General features: G+C 46.3%; 1 protein-coding gene and 1 long non-coding RNA gene across 25 annotated transcripts in view; one reads left to right on the top strand and one right to left on the bottom strand.

Annotated features, from left to right (window-relative positions):
* Positions 1-26,755, bottom strand: part of LOC309646997 — a 404,605-nt gene that overhangs the window by 170,001 nt on the left and 207,849 nt on the right. The gene's annotated exons all lie outside the window — the stretch shown is intronic.
* The window catches only part of PTK2 (protein tyrosine kinase 2), a 254,441-nt gene that overhangs the window by 202,430 nt on the left and 25,256 nt on the right, over positions 1-26,755 (top strand). For 19 of the 24 annotated variants that reach the window (XM_082433792.1, XM_082433790.1, XM_082433804.1 and 16 more), the window contains 4 exons: positions 12,377-12,488; positions 18,616-18,702; positions 20,180-20,317; positions 21,034-21,165. In XM_082433792.1, the coding sequence (XP_082289918.1) occupies positions 12,377-12,488; positions 18,616-18,702; positions 20,180-20,317; positions 21,034-21,165 (469 nt within the window). Of the gene's footprint in view, positions 1-11,605; positions 11,826-11,909; positions 12,032-12,376; positions 12,489-18,615; positions 18,703-20,179; positions 20,318-20,408; positions 20,986-21,033; positions 21,166-26,755 lie in introns of those variants that run through there. The other 5 variants (XM_082433798.1, XM_082433797.1, XM_082433795.1 and 2 more) reach the window with 5 other exon arrangements.

Raw genomic sequence — 26,755 nt, 5'->3', positions numbered from 1 at the left:
GGACTTCTTAGTGTGCTGGGCCCCCCAGAGGGTCTGCGCAGAGCTGACCTGCTACTGGCCGGACTCAGAGGCCTCGACAGGTGGCCCTCATCCCGTATTGCTCATTTCTGTAGGCCTGGGGCAGAGCTTAGGACCAGCACCTGGTCAGTGCTCAATAAACACTTGTCGAACTGAAGTCTAGATTGAGACTTAATACTTTAATCAACAAGATATTTTAGTATAATACATAACCAACCAGCCAACGCCATGGTTTAATGTGCTGTTTCATGTTTGGAGTACACTCCCCTGATTTTATTTGAGTTTTTTTATTTGCTATATTTTCGTCTTTTTTCATAAAAATTACCAAATGTCAGGGTCCAAAAGCCCCGGCAGCTGTTCTAGCCCACCCTTATCCCCTGGCGCTTGAACCCTCTCAGCCTCACCTAACCTCCGGCAGCGCCTCCTGCCCGACTGAAGAGTTTCCTCCAAGGAGAGCGTTTCCGGGAAGGAGCAGGGCCTTAGTGAGAAGTGGGGGAGATTCGTCCAGGCAGCAGCTGTTTTGCTAAGTGTCTCCTTTGTTCTGAGCTAGGTTCTGTGGGCCCAGCGGTGAGCAAAACACAGTCCTGCCCCCGGCGTTTGAAGTCCGGCCGAGGAGGTGGGGTCGGCACCGCTGGCCGCACGGTGACACCCCTGCCGCCCCCCCTCCGGGCCTGCTTCCGGGGCCTCACGCCTGGCGGCCCCTCAGGTCTTTCAGGACAGCTCTCTTCAGGCTGGAGCTCTGCAGGTTCTTAATTCTCATGCAGCTTGGCTATACCTGCTGTCCCTGTTGGAGCTGGTTTTCGAACATGCTTCGTTTCGTGTTTTGCTCATAAATTTTTTTGTTCCTCCTTGACCTTTCCTCAGAATCTGATAGATTCTGTCCATGAAACGCCCCTCTGATACCAGTTCCACCCGCCCGCCTCCCCGGCGCGTTCTTCCCCGTTACTCGGCGCATCCGCCGGCTTCTGTCCACAGCCTCCTCCCCTCCCCTCAGTACTTCTCCTTGGTTGCTTGCTTAACTGTTCCTGTGGCTTCGCTACCCACCTCCGTCTGTCTTTAGCTTCAGTCCTGCCTTTTCTCACAAGTCCCAGACCTGTGTCTTCAGTTGGAGGACATGGTGTTTATCCTAAAGCAAAGCCGTTACCGTCTCCTCTTGCCTGCCTCCTGCCCCTCAGCTTGTGTAGGTTGCAGTGGGGCCTTTGTCTCCACCTGCATCTGGGAGTCGTCAGTAACTCCTCGCCCGCCTGTGCCAGCTGACCAGCTGGAGCATCCTCACCTCAGTGTCTTCGGACCCACTCCCTCCTCCCAGCTCTCCTCACCGCCCTGCCCCCGCCCCCGGCCCGCATGCTTCATCAGTCAGTCTTACCGAACCGTCGAAGTGGGAGAGTAACTCCCTCGCTCAAGACAACTTTCAGTGGGTTCCTGGCACCCCCTGTGTTAGTTTGAGGCTTCAGGGTAGCATTTAAGGCTCCTTGAGTTACGGCCAGTGTCTTTCCATCCCTTTCTCACACTGTGGCCAAACTAACCCCACGCCTCCGCCAGGAAGGCCTCCTTCTGCACCTGCTGAAATCAGCCCTACTGTCTTCCTCAGCCTCTTTCCCTGCTCTGCCCGTGGGCTGTCCAGAACTCTTGCTTCTTCTGGCCGTGCTCGCCCTGTGGGCCGCAGATGGCCACATCCCGGTCCGGTCAGCTCCACAAACACTGAGCACCACGTAGCTGGGCCTGGTGCTGGTCACTGGGCAAGAGAACCAAACACTTTTCCTGCCCTCGAGGAGCTCACAGTCTAGTACGTCTCATCCCCTACTAGACTGAAGCTCCTTGAGGACAGGGATCGTCATACTCACCTCGGTGTTGCCCACACCCCCAGGCCAGGAGCTGGGCCCAGTGAGGACCAGACAGCTGCTGAGTTCATGCTTAGCTCACACAAAACTCATGCTGACGCTGGCTGGAGGACTGTTGCTTTAAGGTGGAGTAGCTCCAAAAACTGTCCCAGATGAAGTCTTAGAACTAAATATAATTATTTTATACACACACACATATAAAAACATCATGTACCTATTTATAGATGCTTTCTTGTGAACAATTAGTACAGATTATTGACCATTAGTTTGTCTGTTTTGTATTAGTCAGAAGTGGAGTTTAACTTTATAGTTGGAACATGTAGAATATGGCTACCAAATAAGCCAAATAAAATGTAACTTTATAATATACTAGCTGCTTGGACATCTATATGTAACAATGTATCACAAGTAATTAAACACATTCCTTATTGAGTTTTTAAAAATTTTTATTATATCCAAGATTCTAACAAAGTAGTAAATTTTGGATAGCCCTTACCCCAGGGCAGTTAAAAATGTTCTCAAATCCCATTCTCCTTGTCTATCTAAAGAGAAAATGCTGCAAATAGCCTCAGTTTATTGTGGGCTCCACTCATCTTTGGCTGGACCACGTCTTGTTTCTACTGTATCGTAAGTTAAGAAAAGTGGCTCTCGGTGACTCTTGTTAGGCAGAGGGTTGTACTGGGATGGGTCAGTCTCTGTGACCACAGGGCCTGTCCTCCTGCCATCCTGTGTCCTTATTCATAGATGTGCCTCATTGAGGAGAATGAGATTAACCTCTGGGCAGCCTAGTAGCAAGTGTGAGAAATTCCTCAATAGGAAATTTCTCATAACATGAGCTCTAGCATTTCGTAATGTGTGACTGACAGGTTATAAGAGTGCACTAAATATTTTTTGAATGAAAAGTCATTTAATCCCTAGCTAGTCAGTTAATTCTTTGGTAGATACTGTGACAAGAAGACCGCAGTAAAACCTCTTGAGTATTTGCCCCTTTGGAGTTTATGTTCAAAGACAGCGTTTCCCGGCAGTGCTCTGCGTCATTAAGGTGTTTGTGCCATTATAGGAAAAGATTGTCAGTTTTATCTCAGGGAAACATTTTAAGTTAACGTGTGGCTTCTTAAATCCCTTTTAGACAAATGAGGGTAATAAATAAAATTATTGATTTAAATTTTGTACCCTAATTTTTGTATTTTTCTAACTTTTTATTGACATGCAAAGATGTGAACATATAAACATGCCAAGAAGTAAACAGCTCACTCAGTTTTCACAAATTGGGCCCATTCCTGTAACCAGCATCTAGAACAAGAAAACGGCACTGCCTGCACCCCAGAGACCCACGAGAGGCCCCTTTTCCAATTACTGTTCCCCCTCCAGGGATAACCACTCACCATAGACTGGTTCTGCCTGGTTTTGAACTTTATGTAAACGCTATCATTCAGTGTGTACTTTCTTGTTTATGGTTTATTTTGCTCAACATTTAGTTTGAGATCACCCATGTTACTCAGGTAGTTGGACTTCACTCTCGTTGCTGTATGTGTCCCATTTGTAAATATACCATAGTTTATCCCTTATACTACTGGTGGAAATTCAGATACTTTCCATCTTGGGGCTCTCAAGACTGCTGCTGTAGGGACATAACAGGAGTGTCATTGGGTGAGCACGTGTACAAGAATGTCTGGTGGATGCGTATTCAGGCGTCCGCAGGTGTGCGCGGCTTTAGCTTTATGTACTGATAGCGCCTGTTTTCCAAAGTGGATGCACCAATGCCGTGTCCCCAGCAGTGATGAAAGCTCCTGTTGCTCCAGCCATAGTTTTTTTAAAACCTTTGGAAATCGATCCTTGTTTCTAAGCATGCCATTTTCACATATGAAGGGTAGGTTAAAGAAAGAAAAAATAACGTAAGTGGTATGTAAACAATTTACCTGAGGTTTTCTATTCTAAAGATCACTGACTTAGTAGGTGTCTGCCTGGAAGGCCCTCTGACCCTGAGTGCTTTAGGAAGCCCTTTAAACCAACACCATGTTCACTAGGAGCCAGTCTCCATCCTCTGCCGTCAACCTTAGAAATTACAACATTGAAAACCAACGCTGACTGAGTGCTTTCTGTTGCCACACGTGTGCCGTGAACTTTCACACATTATTTCATCTGAATCCTCACGGTCCTGGGAGATGTAGGTAATATTGTCATCATCAGTTTACAAATGAGGAAACGGAAACTGAGGTTAGGCAGTTGAGCTGGGGTCACAGAGCTGGGATTCAAGGCACGCTCACCTGAGTCCAGGACGCAAGCTGTCAACTGTCACGCTCTACACTTTGTTTGAGCCATGGCTAGACATTAGTAAGTACTCTGATTATGATTTTGACTAGTGGGCAAGTTGTTAATATTGTTTAGTTTAAAAGGAAAAAGAAGAAAGAAAAGGGAAAAAAAACCTACTGTTACAAGGAATTCCTGCAGCTGGTTCTCTTACATTTGCTTGAGTGTCAACCAGAGAAAGTCCCCCAACAGAATGGCAGCATCTCTGGCTTCGGCACAGAGGCCCCCCACCCAAGGGTTTTGATGGGTGACATAGTTTCCACGTGTTATCGCTGTTTTGCTGTCACATCTTGAGTGTGTTGCATTTGGCTGCTGTGGCCCTCTGTAATCCCAGAGTTAGTGGCAAGCAGTTGTGGAAGTTTTCGGCGAGGCTGAGTCTCTCCAGGGGTACTTGAGGCAGCTAGAGGCAAGCCACGCCAGTGTGCATTGGCCGGCGTCCGCACTTGCCTGCTGTGTACTTGTCCTGTACCCGTAATACATAGCCTTGTCTCCAGCTTGGGTCTGGGGGGAGTTGTGGATGTTGTTTGTTTGTTATTATAACTTGATATCGTCACGTTTGCTTCTTAACTTTATCATACAAAGCTGGCCGTTGAGAAATCTGTTTGACCTAAGGTGACCTTGGGTGAGTGACTTAGCCTCCCTGGGAGAGCAGAATCACAAATCCTACCTGTCCTCTAGGTTTCAGGATTAAATAAAATCATCTAAAATGCATTTAGTTTTCATGCTCGTGGTGGGTACACACACTTGGTGGCTGCTCTGGTAGTAGCAGTAAAAACAAAGCTTTTTCTGAAGATCCGCAAGGGACCTGGAGGTCTTCGGTACAGAAAATGATCAGTTACTGTTTAAAAAAAAAACTGGTTCTTCAAATGTAAAAGGGGTAGCTATTATTTTCCAGATACCAAAATGCAAGGCACATCTTTTTGACATTTTGTAGATGTCTTATGGACATCTTGTACAGGTTTTTTTTTCTTTTTGAGTCCTTTTTGATTCTTCATTTATCCTAAAATGTGAACTCTAGATTAAAAACTCTAGATTTGATTAATAAGATGAGGTGACTTGTGCTTCTTCGCTGTGCTTTTAAAGTGGTTTTGTATCTGCTCCCCAAATTCCTTTCAGAGGTGGTGTCTAAATTCCTCCTTAGTCATCATATCGGCATTTTCCTTCTCACTGCCGTCCTGTTGGGTCTTGGCGTCATCTAGAAGAGTAACCTGTTTCTCAATTACCCCTGTATTTACATCTTAAAATGTTTGTTTGGTTTGGGGCCTTAGTCTTCCCAGTAATAAAAAGTAAATAGTAAATCTAAATTTCATGGGAATTTAATGTAAAATTTAAATTGTTTCCACTAAAACTTATGTCATAACTGTTTCTTACCTGCAGGTAGCTCTTTTTTTTTTTTTTTAATTTATTTATTTTATTTATTTATTTATTTATTTTTGGCTGTGCTGGGTCTTCGTTTCTGTGCGAGGGCTTTCTCTAGTTGCAGCGAGCGGGGGCCACCCTTCATCGTGGTGCACGGGCCTCTCACTGTTGCGGCCTCTCTTGTTGCAGAGCACAGGCTCCAGACGCGCAGGCTTAGTAGTTGTGGCTCATGGGCCTAGTTGCTCCGCGGCATGTGGGATCTTCCCAGACCAGGGCTCGAACCCGTGTCCCCTGCATTGGCAGGCAGATTCTCAACCACTGCGCCACCAGGGAAGCCCTGCGGGTAGCTCTTGCCCTTCATTGGACCCCCCCGCACACAGATGTTCAGACCTGTACAGGTGCATCTCTACTTTAGCTTCACCTCCAGAATTTGGTTTTATGTGAAGTAAACAAATTTCTGGTGAGATTTAAACTTAAATTTCATAAAAATTAGTCCTTTGTACTTACGTGGCTTCACAGATCATTTTCACGTGATTACCTCACTGATTTCACAATAATTCTTAAGGGTGAGATACTGTTGCCCTTTTCACTTAAGGAACCTGAGGCTCAGAAAAACCCTATGACTTGCCCGGATTGTGCAGCTAACAAAGGGTGGATCCAAGACCCTGGGCCCTTTTCTCCGAAGTCCAGGACCACTGCTTTTCTGGGTCTCTTTACCACCGTATGCCCCTCCCCACTGAATGGGTTGCTGGCTGCCTCCACCCCCTGCACTTCCCCGCGCTCTGCCCACTTCCCCTCCCTTGTCTTATTTGTAAGAGAGAACTTTGACTAGATGAAGTTCACACTTCAGCTGTAATCCACATACTTACTATTTGAAGGTCGCCCTCAGAACCCGCAGTGAAATCCTCAGACTCATCCGGTAGCTGCTGTAATTCCTTCCCTTCAGTCCTGTTTCTGGCACCATTTTCCTTCTCTCTCTAGTTGTTCTTAATTCCCCTTCCCTAAATTTTGTCTCCAGGGTTATTACCCCTAAAAACATGGGGGAAGAGTGGAGTAACCATGAATGTCTGTCCTCCCCTCTGGACAGTGAAGGGCCAGAGGCTGTAGGTGGCCCGTCCCTCTTCAGGTTACAGAGGGACGGGGCGGCGAGGTTGATGCAGGGATGCAGGGAACGAGTGGAGCAGCGCTGGCTCCGTCTCAGCCCAGTCTCCGGGCACCTGAGCTTAGAGGGGAGGGAGCGGCAGCCCCCGTGGCAGCGGGTCGGTTCTCATGAAGAGGGTTTGGTGCTGAGAAGCCACTGGCTTACCTTCTGCACCTCTTCCTCTCAACCCCCCAGATTTGCATTTTAGAAATACCTTTTACATTGTATTTTTAGTGATTGCTCCAAGTGTTACATTATACATCGTTAACTTTGCACCGTCTACTGAGAGTTAATAACTGTATTTCACTTAAAGTGTGGAAGCTTCATTTACCATCACCTTAGTCGTTTTTGCTCTAGATGTCGTGTATATTATATTCATATATGGTAGTAACCTCATAAAGTAAGATTACACTTTGTGTTTTTAATAGTGTTTTGAGGAAGGTAAGGGGAAAATCTTTTATATTTAACCCCATACAGTGCTCTTTATTCTTTCCTAAAGATCTTTCTTCCATTTGGTTTTCCCATCTGTCTGAAGAACTTCTTTAACATTTCTTGTGGTGTGGGCCTGTTGATTAGTTTTGGGTTTTTTTTTTTTTAATCTGAAAATGAATTGAACTTCATTACACTGGATATAGAACTCTGAGTTGACAGCATTTTTCTTTTTCTTTTTTTTTTTTTTTCTTTCTTTCAGCACCTTAAAGCTTTCTTTCATTATCTTCTGGCCTCTGTTATTTCTAATGAGAAGTCACTGGCCTTTTAAATTATTACTCTTCTGTATGTAATGTGTCATTTTTTCTGGCTTCTTCCATGATTTTATCTTTGGTTTTCAGCAGTTTATAACTAGGATGTGCTTGGGTGTGGTTTTTGTTGTATTGATCATATTTGGGCTTCACTGAACCTCTTGAATCTGTAAATGTATGTTCTTGACCATTATTTCTTCAGATATTTTTTCCACTCCATTTTCTCTCTTCTAAAACTCTAGTTCCATGTATGTTAAATCTTTTGATAGTGTCCTTCAGGTTCCAGGGGCTCTGTTCTTTTTCTGTTTTCCCCCAATCTTTTTTCTCTAAGTTCTTCAGATTGGATAATTTTATTGATTTATCTTTAATTTTCCTGACTCTTCTCTCATCTCCATCCCACTGATCATCCAATTCTGTGGAGATTTTATTTCAGATATTTTATTTTTCATTAGGAATTTTCATTTGGCTCTTTTTTATACCTTTTGTTTCTCTGCTGGCATTTCCTATCTTTTCATTAAATATGACCAAATTTTCCTTTATGTCCTTGAATATAATAATAGCTCTTCAGAGTCCTTGCTTGCTAATTACAACTTCTGAGTAACCATTGGAGTCAGCTTCCTTTAGATTTCTTTTCCTCTTGAGAGTGGATTACATTTTAATGTTTATTTGTACATCAAGTGATTTTAGATTATGTTGTGGACATTGTGACTGATAGGTTGCAGAAACTCTGGATTCAGTATTATTCCTCTGAAGAGTGGTTGGTTGGTTGGTTTGTTGGTTGGTTGGTTGGGTTTAGCAGGCAGCTAACTTGGCAGGTCTCATATTGCAAACTCTCTCCATTCTGTGAGCTCGAATCCCGATTCAGCTGAGTTCAGCCTATGCCCTATATGTGCATAGTACAGGGGTCAGCTAGTGATTCAGGCAGCATTTATACTCAGAATTTGCGGTACCTCTCCCTGGCTCTCTTCTTCCTGGGATTTCCCCCCTCACTTTCCACCAGCTGAGGCGACCCAAATTCAGTCCTCTGGTTCTTCAAACCAGTAAGACTGGGGCTGGCTTTCTGGCTAGTGGCCATTAAATTGGGGACTCACCCAGTGCCGTTCCCTTCCTCCTAGTGGCAGCTCCGTCCAGAGCCTAACTGCTTTGTGCTGTCACAGGGCTGTTTCTTCTGTCCTAGTCTGTAGTTGCTATCTGCAAGAGGATTGGTCAAATAGGAGCTTCTCTAACTTGCCAGAAATACAAAGAGGTCACCATTCTAAAGTAAGATTTTAGTAGAAATCACTTTTTTTAAATAATTTTGAGATGTGTAACACCATAACCAAACAAAAGTGCGTTATTTCCTGCGGTTTGAGATACATAATAAGTAAAGAGAGATGCAGTTTTGTTGTATTCGTGAAGCGAGATGTTCCGTCTGCTGTGCGTGTTTATAAGAGAAGAAGGAGGGAGGCATGTGCTGCAGCACTGGTCACTGCCCGCTGCGGAGGTGCCGTCCCAGCTTTGTCTCAAGCCTTGTTTTCTGCGAAGATACCAAGGGGGGTTGTTGAAGGGTCAGCTCCATTCCTTTGTGGTGAGGCGATGTTGGGTACTTAGAAGAGATCGTGTTTCAAAGCTGGCATTCCCATGAACTTGCCAAAACAAGCCATTTCCCTCGTGGCTTTTTTTTTCATCCAGTTTCTTGCTGCTCTTTCTCTGGATGTTTTTCAAATTAGCCTAAGTAGCTATGAATCCAGACTGATTTTCTGTCCAAAGCAAATTTTGTGATGTCATCATAAAATTATTATGTTTAGGTGATCAAAGTCCAATCTTCTTTTAAAAAGTTTTTCAAGCATAGAAGAAATGTAGTTTCAAAGAAAAGAATAGTATTACTATAATCATTCTCAGGAAAAATGCTACAGAAATGAAATAGATTTAAAAAAACATAAGGCAGGTAAAAGTACAGAACTAGGTAGCATTTACTTAGAAAAGTCTTACTGGGTTTTTTCACCGACTTTATTTCTCCATCCTAACAGTGGATAGGACAGGCAGTATCGTTCCCATTTATGAAGGAGGACACAAGTTGAAATGGGCCCTGCTGCCCAGCTCAGTGAAGGTGCTGCTCGTAGCTGGTGCCCTTTCTGCTGGGACAGCGGGAACAGCTGGTCACCCACTCGGACTGATCGCCCCGTCCACTCTAAATCTTGTCTGTGTTGGAGATTTGCTTCCGAATCTTAGCTTGGTACTGGAAACGAAGACGCTATTAGACCACTTTATTGCTCTCTATGAAAATACCTTAGAAGTAAAATCACGTCTTGCTGCTCCAGAACGGAAATTTAGTGAGACCTCTCCATACCAGCTTGTGGAGCCCCGGAGACCAGGTTTCACAGGGAGTGCCACAGGCCGAGAAGAGTCGACGCATGCTTGCAAGTTTTTATGTCCTTTACTGTGAATTGATTACTTTGATGACTTTTTCTCCTAAAGTGAGGGAAGTAGTGATAAAAAATAAAACTAACATTAAATAAATACTCCTTTCCCCTCTTCCCAATTCTCTTCCTAGATGGGGCTCATGGATAAACAAAGAATGATTCTTACATGTTCTAACGTTTGTTAAATGGAAAGTCTTATTAGCTCTTATAGTTTCATCTCTTGGTGAGTGTGAGACTTAGAAACCACCATCCCAGGAAGAAGCATGAGGGCTCATTGCCAGTTCACATTAGGCAGCTAAAAGCTTTCAAACAGAATGTATTGCTACTAAAAATACTTGGACTTTGGGAAAATATGTTTAAATTTGACCTCCTTGACACTCTGCACATTCCAGTTTTTTGCTCTGGGTTCCTCAGCAGCTGTAAGGAGGAAAGTTCAGAACTGTCTCCATGGGCCCTCTTACTCCATCTATGGAAGAGCCTTCCCATTGTAAAAACAGATACTTCATGAGTTATTTATATTCTGCACTACTCTGAGCAACAAATTATGTTTTCTCTGAAGCGTTTTGACATGTTATTTTTTGGAATGATACTGAGGAACTCGCTTCCCGATTACCCCTGCGTTCCGTGTCCAGTGGTAGCAGGTGATGCAGGGCCGAGAGGGAGGAGTCAGACAGTGAATCAGTGGGTCAGAGAACAGGGGACAGTGAGTGTGGGCGAAGGATCAGGGCAGGTGGAGCCCAAGAGGGTCTCCTTGTGCAGGGCCTCCCATGACCTATTTGGAGGTGTTTGTGGGGAGCAGTAACCTTCAGGTCAGGGTGGCCCAGTTCACGAAACAGCCCATGTGAAATAAATTGCCTTCGTGAGACCTATCTAAAATAGAGTTCCATTGCCTTAAAGAACATGTCACGCTTGGCCTTCTCATAGCTTGCCTTTATTTTAATGATTTGAAGAAGTTAGAAATAAGGACAGTTTTTTTTACTTGATTTTTTCCTGATTGTTATGGACTTTTCAGTTGTTTAAAACTACGCAGTTTTTGGAAATTCTGACTTGGAGTCTGTTACTTGTTTTGAGGGCCAGGTGATTGAGAGCAGGGCGCTGAAAAGCTCCTAATCGGGGGCAGCCCTCTCTCCGGCCAGGGGTCTGTCTGAACCCCTGCTCCCAGCGGCCACCCTCCCGGCAGCCTGCACCCGTCCCCTGCGAGGCACGGGGAGGTGGTGACCGGTCTTCATCACCAGCCAGTGCCCGTGCTCGGCTGATGGCGGCTTCACTCCCCTGTCACCACTCAGGCAGACTGTGGTCCAGGGTCTGTGCTGGTTCTGGGCACGTGGAAGGGGGCAGCTCTCAGCCCAACGCGGGCAAAGGCCAAGCAAACAGGCTGTCGCACGCACTTGACCTGTGAATCGTGGGACCTGAGGCCAGGGTCCCGACGGCTCTGGCTCGGCGTGCATCTGGCCAGCCTCGAGGGTGCCGCCAGAGCCTGCACCGTTGTTGAAGCGTTGTGCTGTTTTCTCAGCCATGATTGTTTAGATGGAGTGAGAAGAAAAACGAAATCATATTTTGAGGAGGGGGTTGCTTTTCTCTAAAGTGTTGATGTGGTCATTGAGGGAAGCGTTCCCTTTCCTTAAAAACAAAACAAAACAAAACTCGCATCTGGAGTAAGGGCTTGCTGACTCAGGGCAGTTACGAGATGAATTCTGTGTGTCCTCTGCTGCTGTAAGTTGCATGAGTGCAGCTGCGTGAGAAACGGCCTGCCCTCGCCTCCAGGCAGCAGGAATGTCTCCTGGAAACAGTCGAGCTGGATTCCCAGATTAGAAAGAAAGGCTCTGGGGCCGCTGACCTCACTCTCTCATGAGCTGCTGGCGCTGGGAGGTTCTCTGCTGCCCTCCACCAGGAGGCTGGGACTGGGAAGCCCCAGGACGCGGCGGCGGGGCAGCGGGCGGGCGGGCAGCAGAGGGCGGTGGCCGCTCCCGCGATGGCCCAGAGCCCAGGTGCGGAGCCCTAAGCAGCCCGGCGGGTAAGTAGCCGCGTGACCCGGTGCGGAGTTGCCAGTTTCAAGCCGGCAGGAGTTTCAGAAGTGCTTGTAGATACTGTTGCATTTCCTTCCCCCCTGATGAGGCAAAGGGCCGCTTAAAGTGAAAGTTGATAGGAGGTCGTGAGCCGTTTGGGGAGCGTTGGGCCGGATGGCTGTTTGGTCGGTCGCTGTGCTGATGTGGTGACACTGTGAGGGCTGGGTCTGTGCTGTGCGGAGCGCTGCTCGGGATTTGCTCAGGGAAACTCTGCTGCTTAAAGGAAGCCGGCGTCCGAACCGTCCATCCTGGCCCCTCTTTGGTTTCCCAGCTCCTCCTCGTGTTGCCCGCTGTCCTTCCCTTACCTGAAGCTGTGCCCCTTGCAAGCATCAAGGCTATTCTGGAACCCTTTTGTGAAGTTAGAAACCCGATCCTCTTTCCCTTTCTTTATTGGCCTCCGCCGCCACCCGCGGGGCTCCTCGGGTATGTCAGGGTGGGGTCTGGTGTGTGCGAGCTCCCCCGGTGTCAGCTCCCCTTACATACTCTGTTGTCTCTCTAGCACAATCCTGGAGGAGGAGAAGGTCCAGCAAGAAGAACGGATGAGGATGGAGTCCAGAAGGCAGGTCACAGTGTCCTGGGACTCCGGAGGGTCCGACGAAGCACCACCCAAGGTAGCAAAGGCCCCCACCCCATCTCTGGCATTATGCCTACTAACTTTTGAGGTTTATGCTGTAGGGAGGTTTATGTCTGTGGGGAGAAAACCAAATGGCGGGTTATTCTAAGAGTAATCACTGCAACTTCTGTTCCTTGTTCACCCCGCCGCATACCACCCCAACGTGCACCCGTTTCCCAAATTTTGCAGCTCTGGGCTGTTCGAAATCATGAGTGATTGGATTAGGCCTGACCTTCCAATCCCCCCCCACCACGCCCCCATCATCAGACTTAAGTGAGCACGCCCGGCTCGGGGAGGTTTCTCTCTGCTGGCGTCAGGGACCGTCCTGATGATCAGATAGACTATAACCAAGCCAAGAACGCTTTACGTTTTGCTTTATTTTGAAAGGAGTCAACTTCCACCTGACCCGGTTCCTTTTGGGCTTTGTTTTGTTTTGCTGAGAACCTGGTGCACATTTTCTGCCTTTTTCTCATCTGTGGCCGGCATCCGGGTTGTCAGCGTGGGGAGGTCTGCCAGCAGCATCGCAGCCCTGCCCTCCGTCCTTCCCTCCTTCCGGCCTTCCGCAGGCGGCCAGAGCCTTCCCCTCTTGCTCAGCCGGGCTGGGGCTGGACACAGGTGGCCCTAAACACTCTCCTCAGGTTAGGGTTCTTTGTTCTCCTTTTGCTTTTGACAGGATGGTATTTTCACACAGTGGCTTATTTGCCATGAATAATCCAGTTCAGATCATTTTCTGGATGGTAAATAGATAATAGGCTTTTTTGCAGTTAATAGTTACCTGCTACTTTATATTTGATTAGCTAAAAATATATTAAAGGAACTCTGACAATTCTTTACTTCATTTTCTTTTTGAAAAATGTTCAGAAATCTGTTAACAAAAAGTGCTATTTAAATATTGTACCCATTTTTTTTATCATGATGCCTGAAATCTGTTTTCTCGGCCATTGTTTTAAACTATTACAGTAAATATTATTACACATTGAAAGTGAACACAGGTGACTGACCCAGTTCTTCAGAATTTTAGAGGTGAAGGGTTCTGTAGTCTGGCTTCCTCCACCAGTGGGAAAACTGAGGCCCAGAGAAGGAGGAGGGCCTGTGGTCCGTTCTCTTGGTGTTACTCTGAGCTGGTTAGTGCTGAGACCACAACATTTCTCTGTCTCTCCTCGTGTTACAACAACAACGAAGTCCCTAGTTACCCACCGAAAACCTATGCACCCCAGCATCTGCGGCCTCCACCTTGTATACACGGGTTTGCCTGTTTCCTCACTAACTATTGTGGAAGGGTCCAGCACCAGAGAGTCTTGAAGTTAATTTCTCAGGCCTGGAAACCAAGTGGATCTGTTCACAGGTGGCTCTGATGAGCAGGTGGGTTACCTTCCTGTTCCCAGCCTCACTTTCCTCATCTGTGAAGTGAGGGTACTAGTGTTCCCCACCTCTTAGGGGTGTTGTGAAGACCAAATGAGATAATGCATTCACAGCACTTTTTTTAGTCACAGGAGTGTAAGGAACTCTACATAGTTGGTGATTAGCACAAATGATGCAGCATTCCCCTAAAACTCACAGAATTAACCTTTTCCATCTAAACATGATTACGTATCTCAATCTGTATGATTTTTAATAATTTTCATGTGGCTGAGTTTTGAAGGCTATGATATTAAGTTCATGGGCGGAGATGGAGATGGTTAGGCTTCTTTGTTTACAGAACAAGGGTGAGTTCTGCTTAAATTTTTAAATATCCTCACATTTCTTTCTTTAGGATGTTTTCAACGTGTATATTTTGAAGCTCTTTTCTGTAGTCAGAGATGGTTCTACCCTTCAGAATGAGTCAGCAGACTATACCCCACTGCCTGTTTCTGTTGATGAACGTTTTATTGCATGAACTGCCCCCTTGGCTTGTGTGTTGTCCATGGCTGGGTACCCCCTACACAGACGGACTTGAGTGGTTCCGTTACAGTATGGCTCAAAAAGATTAAAATATTTACTCTTTGGGAATTCCCTGGCGGTCCAGTGGTTAGGACTCCACGCTTTCACTGCTGAGGGTACAGGTTCAATCCCTGGTCAGGGAACTAAGATCCCGCAAGCTGCATGGCGTGACCAAATAAATAAAATATTTACTCTTTGATCCCCAAATTAAAAGGTTGGCAGCCCCCAGATTTTAAAAAAATTTTTATTTATTTATTTATTTTTGGCTGCATTGGGTCTTCATTGCTGCGCACGGGCTTTCTCTAGTTGTGGCGAGTGGGGGCTACTCTTCGTCGCGGTGTGCAAGCTTCTCATTGCAGTGGCTTCTCTTGTCGTGGAGCACGGGCTCTAGGCACGCGGGCTTCAGTAGATGCGGCATGTGGGCTCAGTAGTTGTGGCTCGCGGGCTCAGTAGTTGTGGCTCGTGGGCTCTAGAGCACAGGCTCAGTAGTTGTGGTGCACGGGCTTAGTTGCTCCATGGCATGTGGGATCCTCCCGGACAAGGGCTCGAACCCATGTCGCCTGCATTGGCAGGTGGATTCTTAACCACTGTGCCACCAGGGAAGTCCCCAGATTAAAATTTTAATGGGTAGAGAGAATTCCCCAGCAGTCCAGTGGTTAGGACTCAGGTCTTCCATTGCCGAGGGCCCAGGTTCAATCTCTGGTCAGGGAACTGAGACCCCACTAAGATCCCACAAGCCGCGCAGTGCGGCCAAAAAAAAAAAAAAAATTTAATGGGTAGAAGATCACCTACATTAGTATATATATGCAGATGCTGGATGTTTTCATTTCTAATAATGTAAATATTGGTAGATATATTCCAGATAAGCAAAGGCTCGTGGAGGCCTCAGTAATTTCTGAGAATGTAAAGGGGTCCTGAGAATAGCTGCCTCAGCATAGTGTTTCTCAGCCCTGATCAGACCCAGCATTCCATTTATATAAAAAATATTTTATAATGCCCCATTTACTAATCCTAAAATAAAATACATAGGTTATAAAATGACTTAATAATTTCAAGATACCAATACTGCCAAGAGACTGTGAACTATACAAGAGAAATAAAAGTAACTTCTACTAGCATTACGCACACACCTGTATAAAATACTCCGGTATAATTACACTGGGAGGTGTGGTGGAGGAGCCAGGTGCCCACACCTGTGTGTGGTAGGCTTGCCCTGGATACAGCAGCTACGCACGCAGGCCCTGCAGCCACAGCTGACTGTGGATCTCATTCGTCTTGATGATGTGATTTTCTAGAAGGGTGAAAAATCTTGGTAAAGTTCAAACGAAACCAAGTAAAATTGTCCATCAGTATTCACAGTAGTTGCTCTTCCGGAAAGTTCAGTGTCTGATAAACTATGCAGAATATCATTTGTGTTTGTATGTCAGGCGGAGTTGGTTCTCAGTTCAGACTATAGGGCTCCTTGTTGTTGTTTTACCTGTGTAAGGTGGAGAAAGATCTGAACGTAGCACGGGCCCTGCTGTTCAGCCCCGCTGTCCCTCCCGCCTGCCTGCCACCCTCAGTGCCGGGCCCTGCAGGCAGCAGGAGCGCCCTCTCAGTACCCTAGGCCCCCATCGGGGGCACTGCCATCCAGCTGAGGACCACGAGTGTAGGATGTCTTGGGTTTTCCTTTTTCTTCCTCCTCACTTGGGAGGCTTTCGACAAAAACTCCCCTAGCTCCATAGTTTGCTTCATGAAAATCCAAGTTTCTGTCTTTGAGGAGGAGGTGCAATCACCCTGCTAAACCTTGTACTTAGTAGCAGGTGACACGTCTGGATACCTCAGCCCAGCTCAGCTCATTCGATCTTCGTGGCAGCCCTGTCCCCACTTCACTGTTGAGGCACAGTGGGCGAGTTGCCCCGGCCCGGCGCTGGCCATTTCCTGGCCTGCCCTCTTGGCCACCACGCTGAGTCTGTGCTTCTAGAGGAGGAAAACAGAACTTTTAGCAATACGTCCGTGCTCTCCACAGCGGGTGGCTAACAAAGTTCCATTTTGTGGTGTTCTTGGTGCAGTCGTTTCGTCTTCTGTAAGACATGTTTTCATGTTTTTATCTGTTATCTTTATTTTGAAATGGAACCTTACAAGTGTTACCGTTTGCTACCCATGTGAGTATTTGAGCCACTGGAGGATGTTCTGTGGAGATTTTGCCGTTCTTTGGTCGTTCCTTTTGTAATTCCCCTTTTATTGGGTGAGTCACAGTGTGCTTGTCATAGAGTAGCAGCACAGCACAGCAGACTCTGGAGGCGGGCAGTTCTGCCACTACCAGCTGTGCAGCCTGTTCGCATCGCCTGACCTCTCTGAGCCTCTGTTTTCTCCTCTGTAAGGTGGGGTGATAATACTTCTTTGTAGCATTGCTCTCAGACTTATCAGATTGTACATACAACACCTTGCTCTACACGTAGGACACATTGAGTAAAAGTTTTTATTTTTGCCTGTGTTACTTACCTGCCACCTCCAAAATGTAAGCCAGCAGACACAACTGTCCACCTGTCAGATAGCTGTGAATACTGTCCTAATTCCTGGGTCTGCACCCTCCCGTACTTGGACTCCAGGAAGCCTTTGCCGTACGACCATTGTAATGCATACATATTAACACACACCTTTAATACGGCTGTGGCCACTGAAATGTCAGAGTACAGAGATAGTCAAACATTTTTGCCTCTTTTTAACCACTTGGTTAAATGAAACCTTTAAAAATATAAATCTGAAGAGTAGTCCCTAGGGCTTCATGGAACAAAATTGCCACCCTAGCACACAAGCAAAGCCCGTGACTCCCCCTTCATGCCCTTCACTCTTTCGGGGGGTCTTGGGGATCCGTCCTCACATTTAGTTAAGTTTGGAGTAGACTGCACCTGGGGGCTGAAATGCGACAGGGCTAAAGGGGTGGGGGAGCCTTCCCCACCCTCAGAGGCTTATTTAACAGGCCCGCACCGCAGGGCGGGAGCAAGTGCAGGGGTGGCTGCGGTCCACGTGCTCGGAGGAGAGCGGGGGATACGCTTCTGTGTCAGGAGGGAGAGGGAGGGGTGACGCGGGAGACGCGGGACAGGAGGCGGCACGCATTCCAGGCAGAGGGGGTGACACTGTTTCGAGACTCAGGCTCGCTCAGAACTTAGCCGAAGCGGAGTGTGTGTTCATCCAGGACCACCTGTGTCCACGGGAAAGCGACACGGGCACTGAGGCGTTTTCCTTCCTCCCCCGGGCTCGCTGGGCCCCAAGTCTATTTCCTTCAATTCTGGTCTTTATTCACCTGGAGAGCCCTGAGTTTCCACTTTGTTAAATCCCTCAGGTTTAGGAGACTTTATTGACTTATCTTCCATTTCAGACTAGACCGTTCTTTTTGCTCTGAACTTTAAATTCACGTGTCAAACAATGAGGATTTTAGAGCTGGAAGTGACCTCAGGGTCCCTCCAAGTCAACCCAGTTCTATAGATGAGGAAATAGAATCCGGCTGGTTCACCCACGTGCTCCCAGCCGGTGAGGAGCAGAAAGGAAAGCCTCCAGGTTTGCATTTCCGTGATGCTGAATGGTATTGAGCATCTTCTTATGTGCTTATTGGCCATTGGTATATCTTCTTTGGGTCTACTCAGGTCTTTTGCTCACTGTTTACTTAGATTATTTGTCATTTTCTTGTTCAGTTATAAGAGTTCTTTCTATATTCTGGATATGAATCTTATCAGATAGATGATTTGCAGATACTTTCTTCCATTCATGGGTTGTCTTTTCACTTTCTTGATGTTGTCATTTGCAACACAAAACTTTTAATTTTGATGAAGTCCAGTTTATCTTTTCTTTTGTTGACTGAGCTTTTGGCATCCTAAGAAACCATGGCCTAACCCAGGGTCACAGAGATTTACTCCTGTGTTTTCTTCTAAGCGTTTTATCGTTTTAGCTCTCACGTTTAGAAATGTGATCCATGTTGAGTTAATTTCTATGTATGTTGTGAGGAAGGGGTCCAGCTTCATTTTTCGCATGTGGATATCCTGTTGTCCCAGCGTTATTTGTTGAAAAGACTGTTACCCCCATGGAAATGTCTTCACACCCTTTATCATTCTTTCCAACTAAGCTCTTATAGAAAATTATCTTTTTCTATTCTTTTTAATAAAATGCGGATTTACCAAAATCATCAGAATACTTATTCATGTGATGCTCTGTTGATTTGTTCACAGCCCAGCAGACCTGGTTATCCTAGTCCGAGGTCCAGCGAAGGGTTTCATCCCAGCCCACAGCACATGGTACAGACCAATCACTACCAGGTATACCGTTCATTACCGTTATAAGATGTGTGGTTTTATTCTTCAGCACATTTGGGGGTGGGGAAGTATATATTGTATATATTTATAAATGAAAACATTCATTTTTTTCATCGAACAAATGAATGATCCTCTCCCAAGCCCCACGTTTCCTTACCTTGTAAATAAGAACAGCTATGGGACACTTCCTGTAGGCCTTTTCAGCTTGAAATGCTCATTTGATCCTTTCACGTCGTTGGTGTCATATAGAAAACTGCCTTAGATCATTTGAAATCTCTTTGTTGTGAAACTTCCTAGAAGTTCTCTGGCAGTGATATATCCCTTCTGACCAAAAATAGTCGCTGATACAGCATTTTATGTTTAGTAGAGTTTTTTATTAAAATATTTTCATTCAAATAAACTGTGAGAACTCCCTGTACATCTTATTTGAAAGTGTAGTAATTACATATTGTCAGTATGGAATTTTGGTATAAATCAATGCCTAGAGACCTAACAATGCATGAAATCTTTGTTGAAGGGAATTTGGAAATGTGGATTTGGCTGTGCTTTATCTCATTTAAAAAGTAGCTGACAACCCTGGCTGCCCAGTACCAGCCTAATGAGTTAGGGAAACAGATACTGATTCCTTGTCTCTCTTTCTCTTGATTGAGGGAGAACCATGTAAAGAAATTCCTCTCACTTTCCTTCTGCCTTGAAATTTTTCTCCGTGGCCAACTAAATGTTTTTCTCTGCCTTCATCATCATTGTTAGACTGTGAAGGCCTGTCTTCTCTCACCATCCACCCTGGTTCACTAGAGGACAAGCATTTGGGGGTTTTGTTTGTTCTTTGCTGGTGGAGTAGTAGTGAGTTGGGCAGGAAAGGGATTTGTAGAGAGATGGCTTAGCCATGTTTATAGCCCATTGCTTTTACATCCGAGGATGGTCTGCTCTCAGCATTGTAATAAGTGTAAAATTCCAAAGTGAAGAATTCCTGGTTTCCTAGTGTCTATTTGCATTAGCTAGCTGCTGTGGCCATAACAGACAACCTTTCTCGAGGCTGCAGTTGAGAGTCCATTTCCTTGCCTTTACCGGCTTCTAGAGGCACCTGCATTCCTTAGCTCATGGCCCCTTCCTCCACTTCAAAGCCCAAGTATCTCTCTGACTGTTCTTCAGTAGCCACATCCCCTTTCTGTCCCCTTCTGCTTCCCTCTTGCATTTTTAGGGACCCTTATGATCACATTGGGTCCACTCAGATCGTCCAGGATAATCTCCCCACCTAATGATTCCTAATTTATAATCACATCTGCACAGTCCCTTTGGCATGTAAGCTGCCATATTCACACAGGTTCCAGGGATTAGGACGTGGACAGCCTTGAGGAGCCGTTATTCTGCTGCCACATTATTCTCTGTAATCTCAGTTACTTCCTTTCACGTGGAAAGCAGAACTGTGCAGAAGTCGTACCGTGTCAGACCGTGACCTGGCCGCTTCACTCACCCGCAGGTCTCTGGCTACCCTGGCTCACATGGAATCACAGCCATGGCTGGCAGCATCTACCCAGGTCAGGCACCTCTTTTGGACCAAACAGATTCGTGGAATCACAGACCACAGGAGATAGCGATGTGGCAGCCCAACGTGGAGGTAAATTGGATGTTCTTGGGCTTTGCGTTGTTAACTGATGAGTCTGTGCCCAAGGTACAGGATTTCTAAACGCTAAGATTTCTCAATTTAGATGCCCTCATTCTCGGATCAGATGCTCTCGGGGTCTGTGAATCTTCTTCGCTAAACGATGGAGAGATGCTACCATCATTAGCCCATTCATTTGAAAAGCAGAGCCCTACATGAGGCCAAGGAACAAACAGCCTCCAGCTCTGTGGACCGTGTTAATTTTTACTAAATTTTCGTGGTAAAACCAAGAACCACTCCTATAATATTAAAAATCATTTCTTTGAATCCAAGAACAACTGTAGTTGTCTGCTCTTCAAGCTCCTTTCCTTGGAGTAAACATGCTTTATACTCCGTAATATGTGTGTGTCGTATTTAATCCTCCTCCCATTATTTTACTTCCAGATTGTTTCCACTTTTTCGCTCTAACTAATGATGCATTCTCTGCCTCGTATCTTGGATTACTTCTTTAGAGTAGTCCCTGCAAGTGAACAATTGTATGCTTTTTAAAGCTGTTTCACACACGTTAACTTGTAACCCTCAGAAAAGTTGTTCCCGCCGGCAGAGTAGAAGAGACCCTACTTCCACCACGCCTGCTATTTTGCTTAATTGTTTGGAAAGACACACAGAAAGAAAAAGTAAGAGCCTCATACACAGCCTTCTGAGAGTGGACCTTTTAACTCGTCCTCCAGGACTCTGCCACACTGGACCTGCGTGGCATCGGGCAGGTGTTGCCGACCCACCTGATGGAGGAGCGGCTGATCCGGCAGCAGCAGGAGATGGAAGAGGATCAGCGCTGGCTGGAGAAGGAGGAGAGGTTTCTGGTAACTGAGTCTCAGAAAGGTCTTCCGCCCCTGAGCCTCTGGAGTCGGCTCTACTGCACATGATCGCAGACTTCATCTTTTCCAAAGCAGGAGCCTTTGTTTTACGTCTGCTTCCTAAAACTTGCAATAGTGGGTCGTTCGCTTTTCTTGAATTACTTTTTCAGGATAAATTTCTAGGATGTCAGTAGTAGCATTATGGGCTCAGATGTAGAACCGTTTCTGTGGTTTTGTGTTACTGCCACGTTTACACAGAAACAACTCCCACTGAAGTGTCAGCTTGCACGTAAGACGTTGCCCCAGAGGCAACGCTTCAGCGCTACTCAGCGCTACTGAGTTAGCCTCGCTACTGCAGGGCACATAGCTAGACAGCCCGGGGGCCCCGGGCTTGCCTTCCTGGGCTCCTCTGGTTCAAGGTCTGAGAGATGCAGACCTCCTGCCACATGCCTCTGGGGTTGCGGGCAGCAAATGTCTTCCTGGGACAACTCTTGTCGACAGCCCCTCAGAAGTCCCTGGGGGTAGAGGAGCGGTGACAGAGTGGTCTGTGTGTGTCACGTGGTCCTCAGCCTCAGGACCCCTCCCCTGTCACCCTGCACAGCTATTTCAGCCTTCCTGAAGTAGCCTGAAGAGAAGAAAGGCTGGACGGAGCCAGGACTCGGAGTGCTTCCGCAAAGCCCGTACCTGGCTGGTCCAGAGCTGCTCCCTCACGCTTTGACCATAAACATCCCGAGGCCGCCTCTACGTCACCCTCTATGCTGAGGGACCAGACACTGATGAGGGGATACAATGCTGTTCATGGCATCTCTGGGAGTCCTACAGGCACAGAAACATTAAATCAACAACCAGTGGTTTTACAAGACAGCGGTTCATCACCTGTGATCCTGATTTCACTCTTTATACGGGGCTTTCTTTTTGAAGACTGTAGTTTCAAATTAAACAAAGCAAGCTGCGCACAAGTTTGGTGAGGCGCATTTTAGCCTATCCGGGTGGCCACTGCCCTCGCTGCAGGGGGCATGAGGGCCGTCTTGGCATGAACGGGGACCTGGGAGCAGATCATATTAGGTGGAGGCACTTTCTCACCTTTCTTTTCTTTTTCTTTTAAAATTTAGGCCTGCAGACATCACACACACTCCACACTCAGTTAACTGCCAGACAGGACTAATGCACACAGCCCCGTCACAGCTTAATGGTTAAGATCGTACAAAATACTTATCACGTGTCGGTGACCATCCTACGTATTTCTCATACAGAAAGTCATTCAGTCTTTATAACCACCCTGTGGGGGAGAGACAGGTCCAAAATATTTTATCCGAAACTCTTGAGGGTTCTATGTGCTACACTATTTTTTTGCTTTAGAAAGTTAATGAAGGGAATCCCTTGGCGGTCCAGTGGTTAGGACTCAGCGCTTTCACTGCCGGGGCCCAGGTACAATCCCTGGTCAGGGAACTAAGATCCCGTAAACCTTGCAGTGTGGCCAAAAAAAAAAAAGAAAGTTAATAAAATATGAAGCACATGCTGTATATTATATAAGTATTCCAATAGCATACAGAGTTAAAAGCACTAACACTCTTACAGCAAAACACAGGTGTTCACATTACCAGCTGTAAAGACAGCCCTCACATCAGTTCAGGTCAGGTTTTGCCACAAAATTAGTTTCCTTCAAGCTTAAAAAAACAAACAAACTTACCAGTCTTTTAGTACCTTTTAGATTTTGGAAACGAGGATAAAGGAATGTGAACCTGTCCTTTATTACCCTCATTTTAGAGATGAGGAAATTGCCCAAGACCACTGGCTAGCATTGGCCGAGCCGGGGCCTTTGGTGCCCGCCACTCTGCCAGCCGTGCTGGGTGCCCGGCTGCACACGGCTCGGCGCTCCCACAGCCTGGTGCTCCTCCACACGTGCATTTACTGTGACGTATACAGAATGGCGCTGGGCGCGGTGAACCGTTCGCTTTTGAACAAAAGTTTCATCATATCAGAATTCTAAATTATTTAAATCAGCATATCTTGAGATTATAAGGCAAGCGGCAAAAATTGGTTATTATTATTTACTAATCTGAGCGAATCTGTTTGGATATTATATCAGTTCCAAGAATACAGCTGCTGTTCCCTAGCCCTACCTTTTAACCTTTTGTCCAGATAGCGTACTTTCCCGCATGGATTTGTATTTTAAAAAGGCAGTGTTACAAACTCTTCAAACTCGAGTTAATATACTTAAATACCAGTGTCTGGTGTATGATTGCCCTGAGAGTGGAGGAAGGCCGCGGCTGTGAGCCGCTCTGACAGGGCACAGCCGGCGGCGAGAAGCGGGAGGGGGGCCTGGGGGTGCTGCTCGGAGTCGGGATGGTGTTGGCGCCCAGGCCCCGAGCTAGATTGGAATTTGCAGGGCAGACAGGCTCAGGAAGTATGCTCATGCCTTGGGAAGAGCTTGCTAGTGGGGAAGGTGATTGGCCCGGGCCCAGGCTCCGTCTTCCCAGTGATGGCAGGTACTCTGAATCACAGGCTCCAGACGCTGCCGGCTCACCAGCCGTAGGGGTTGTTCCTTTTAATTGAGGTAATTTACAGACAGTGGCCTGCGCAGATCTTAAGCATACAGTTTGGTGAGTTTTGATAAATGCGTAAGTCCGTATAACCCATTCTCCATACGTAGATCATTTCTGTCACTCCAGATGGCTTCCAAGCCACGTTGAAAATCCACTGATGAAGTCGTATAATGAACTCCCCCCGGGGCGTCCAGTCAGTGCTGTGTCCTGTGACAGCCTCAGTGTACCTGTCTCCTCAGCCTGGGACATTTCCATTTGTTCCTGACCCCTTTTGTTTCTCCCATGTAACTTTATAATTTTCTCTAAGTCCATATCTTCCCTTATTAAATTGCTGCCCATTCATTTAGAGCTTCCCGTCACTGATAATGGTATCTCATTTTCATTGAACTTTTTAGTTGTTATTTCCATATATGCATATGCAGTTGATTTTTAGAAAATTATCTTGTATGTAACAATATTTATCCCATGAAATCTTTCTGACTGATTTCCTTGGATTTTTTCTATTCATGCACAGTTACCACTTTTTAGAAAACATTTTCTTTCTTCATTTTCAGTTATGTATCTCATATTGCCCCTGAAGCATCTCCTGCCAACTTTTGTATTAGATAGGTTCTTGCCTGCTTTTATTTTTAAAGATAATGTCCGTAATAGTTTTCTCCATTAAGTATAATGTTGGCTCTCTATTTTAAAAATAACCTTTTTAAAGCTTTTAAAAGGCTTAACGTGATGAATTACGTGAAGCATTTTGCTTGGTTTTATGCTGGACCCGTGTTCCAGAGAGACAAGTCCCCACTAAGTCGTGGTTGATGATCCTTTGAAGGTCCTGGTGTCTTTTGTTCGTGATGTCTTATTAGAATTTCCTATCGATCTTCATAAGCAAGAGTGATTTATTATTGTCATTGTTAATGGTTTCAAGATCAAAACAATGTTGATGTCCTCAGTCGAATAATCCCTGCCCCATCTGCGTTGGCCGTTGGTCAGGCAGCCGGTGTAGGTGGGGGGCTGAGAGCAAGCGAGCCGTCAGGACGGGCCCACCCCCGGCGTAAGCAACTGGGTGGGCAAGCCACAGCGCCGCTGCCAGGGGAGGGAAGGTGAGGAGGCAGGGGCAAGTAAATGTAAAGGCCGGGGCCTGTGAGATCCTGTCCCCTCCAGGCTGTGTTTCATGCCACAGCCACGGTGGCATTTCTACACCTCGGGTCTGATCCTGGCCTTTTCTGACTTAAAACCTTCCCGTGGCCGCCACAGGATGACCACCCGGGCCCTCCATCCTTCCTGTCCTTGAGATGCAGCCCCTCTAGGTCAGCCCTGGTTGTGACAGGACGGAGCGCAGGGGAGGCCCAGCATGCAGGGCCGTCAGGGCAGGCTGAGCAGCTGAAGAACATGCCAGCGTGAGGGCACACCGAGTACAGGAGCCTAGGCGCTGGAGTCAGCTAGGGGAGACTTCAAAATCCTAGTTACCGCGGCCCTACGTAAGTTGTTTAACCTCTCTATGCTGTGATTTGTTAATCTGTAAAATAATTATAATTTCCTCTGTAAAACGCAAGAATGCTTTTCCGTAGGGTTCAGTGGAGGATTAAATATATAACATGTAAACAGTGGAAGAGATAAGGAATACACCACTAACTTTTCCAAGGGCTTTTAATCTCTCATTCAGTTTGTTCTCCTTAGCAGCCAGGAGTGCTGCATTGATGAAAATCTAGAATCCTAGATCGTACACCTCGCCCAGAATACCTGCAGGCAGCTCCCAACCCAAGATGAGTGTAATAGATGGGGTGAGAGCTTTTAGCCAGTGTCGAAGGGATTCTGCAAAGGAGCGTCGCTGGTATCACTCAGGAGCTGGACACCCTTTCACTGGATTTGTTATCAGTGAACCTTAATTCGTTGTTTGTTTTTTTGTGTTTTTTTTCCCCTTAATTCGTTTTTGCTGTTGTTAAGGCTCCCTTAGGTAGGCTGTTTTGAGCAGCTGGCTAACAAGGCCCTGGCTGTGTCTAACCACCGTGTTTCCCCGAGGAGCCAGCATCTGTGTGCAGGACATGGAGCCTTTTAGGCCCAGGTGCTTCCCTGTGCAGGCTTCTCAAGCTGTCAGTGAAGGAGGACCCGTTTCTATTTTTTTTTCCTAAACCACTGTAGACCTGATACTCTAGTAAAATAAAATAAAAAGCAGTTACTAGAAAAAGGAAATTTTTAAAAAGGTATACAAACTTTTATTATGAGCTCCAACAGACCTAAAAATTACTATTTCAGACTGCTCTAGAAATGTCTAAAGATGCTCATCCTCTGTTTCTGTCTCATCATGACCTGGTAACAGCAAATCATTCCTGACCCGCCCTGGTCCTCGGACTGTGCTGGGAGCAGCCCTGCTGCGCCCTTCCGTGAGGTCAGCTTGTACCCGGGTGGAAGAGTCACGTTCTTACTGGAAAAATTAAAGTTGCTTTGTCCGTAGCGATTCCCAGATATTTTCTAACAGATCAGAATCGATAGCTGTTTATTGAAGCCTCCGGTTTTAGGACTTACATCACTGTGTGAGGTTACTTTTTATCGAGCACTTTAGAGAGTCAAGCATCCTTCAGATGCATCCCTCCATCGGCACACAGCCGGCAGGCTCTTGCCCTGGGGCACACAGCTGTGACCTACAGCGAAGGGTCTTTGTGGTGTCCCCACCCCCTTCTCTGATCTCAGTGCAGCCCGAGTGGTTTCTGAGTTGCCTCTGTGCCTGTGAATCCACGTCTGTAAAAGCTCTCTTGCAAACTGGCCAGAGAGAGCCGGCAGCCTTGACTAGAACCTCAGTCCACTGAGAGGACTTTCTTTCCTATTGGGTGCTGCTTAAAGAGAGAGTAACTGTGTTACTTGTTTATTTTTATTGCCATGCATACAGTCATTTTCTAATGCAGGGCTGTGCTGAAGATAGGATTTTAATTTTAAAATGAGAAAGTTTTGAGTATATAAAGCCTGCTTTGTGTCCTGAGAAAGGAAATGAATGTTTGAGCTGTTTTCCCTCTTGCAGCAGCGCCAGTCAGCAGGAATGAAAGATGAACATCAAGACGGGGTCA

Source organism: Balaenoptera physalus (genome assembly GCF_965194825.1).
Source record: "Balaenoptera physalus genome assembly, chromosome: 17".
In the NCBI taxonomy this organism is placed as follows: Eukaryota; Metazoa; Chordata; class Mammalia; order Artiodactyla; family Balaenopteridae; genus Balaenoptera; species Balaenoptera physalus.
The sequence above is the reverse complement of the archived record's forward strand: the minus strand, read 5'-3'. Positions and strand labels throughout refer to the sequence as shown.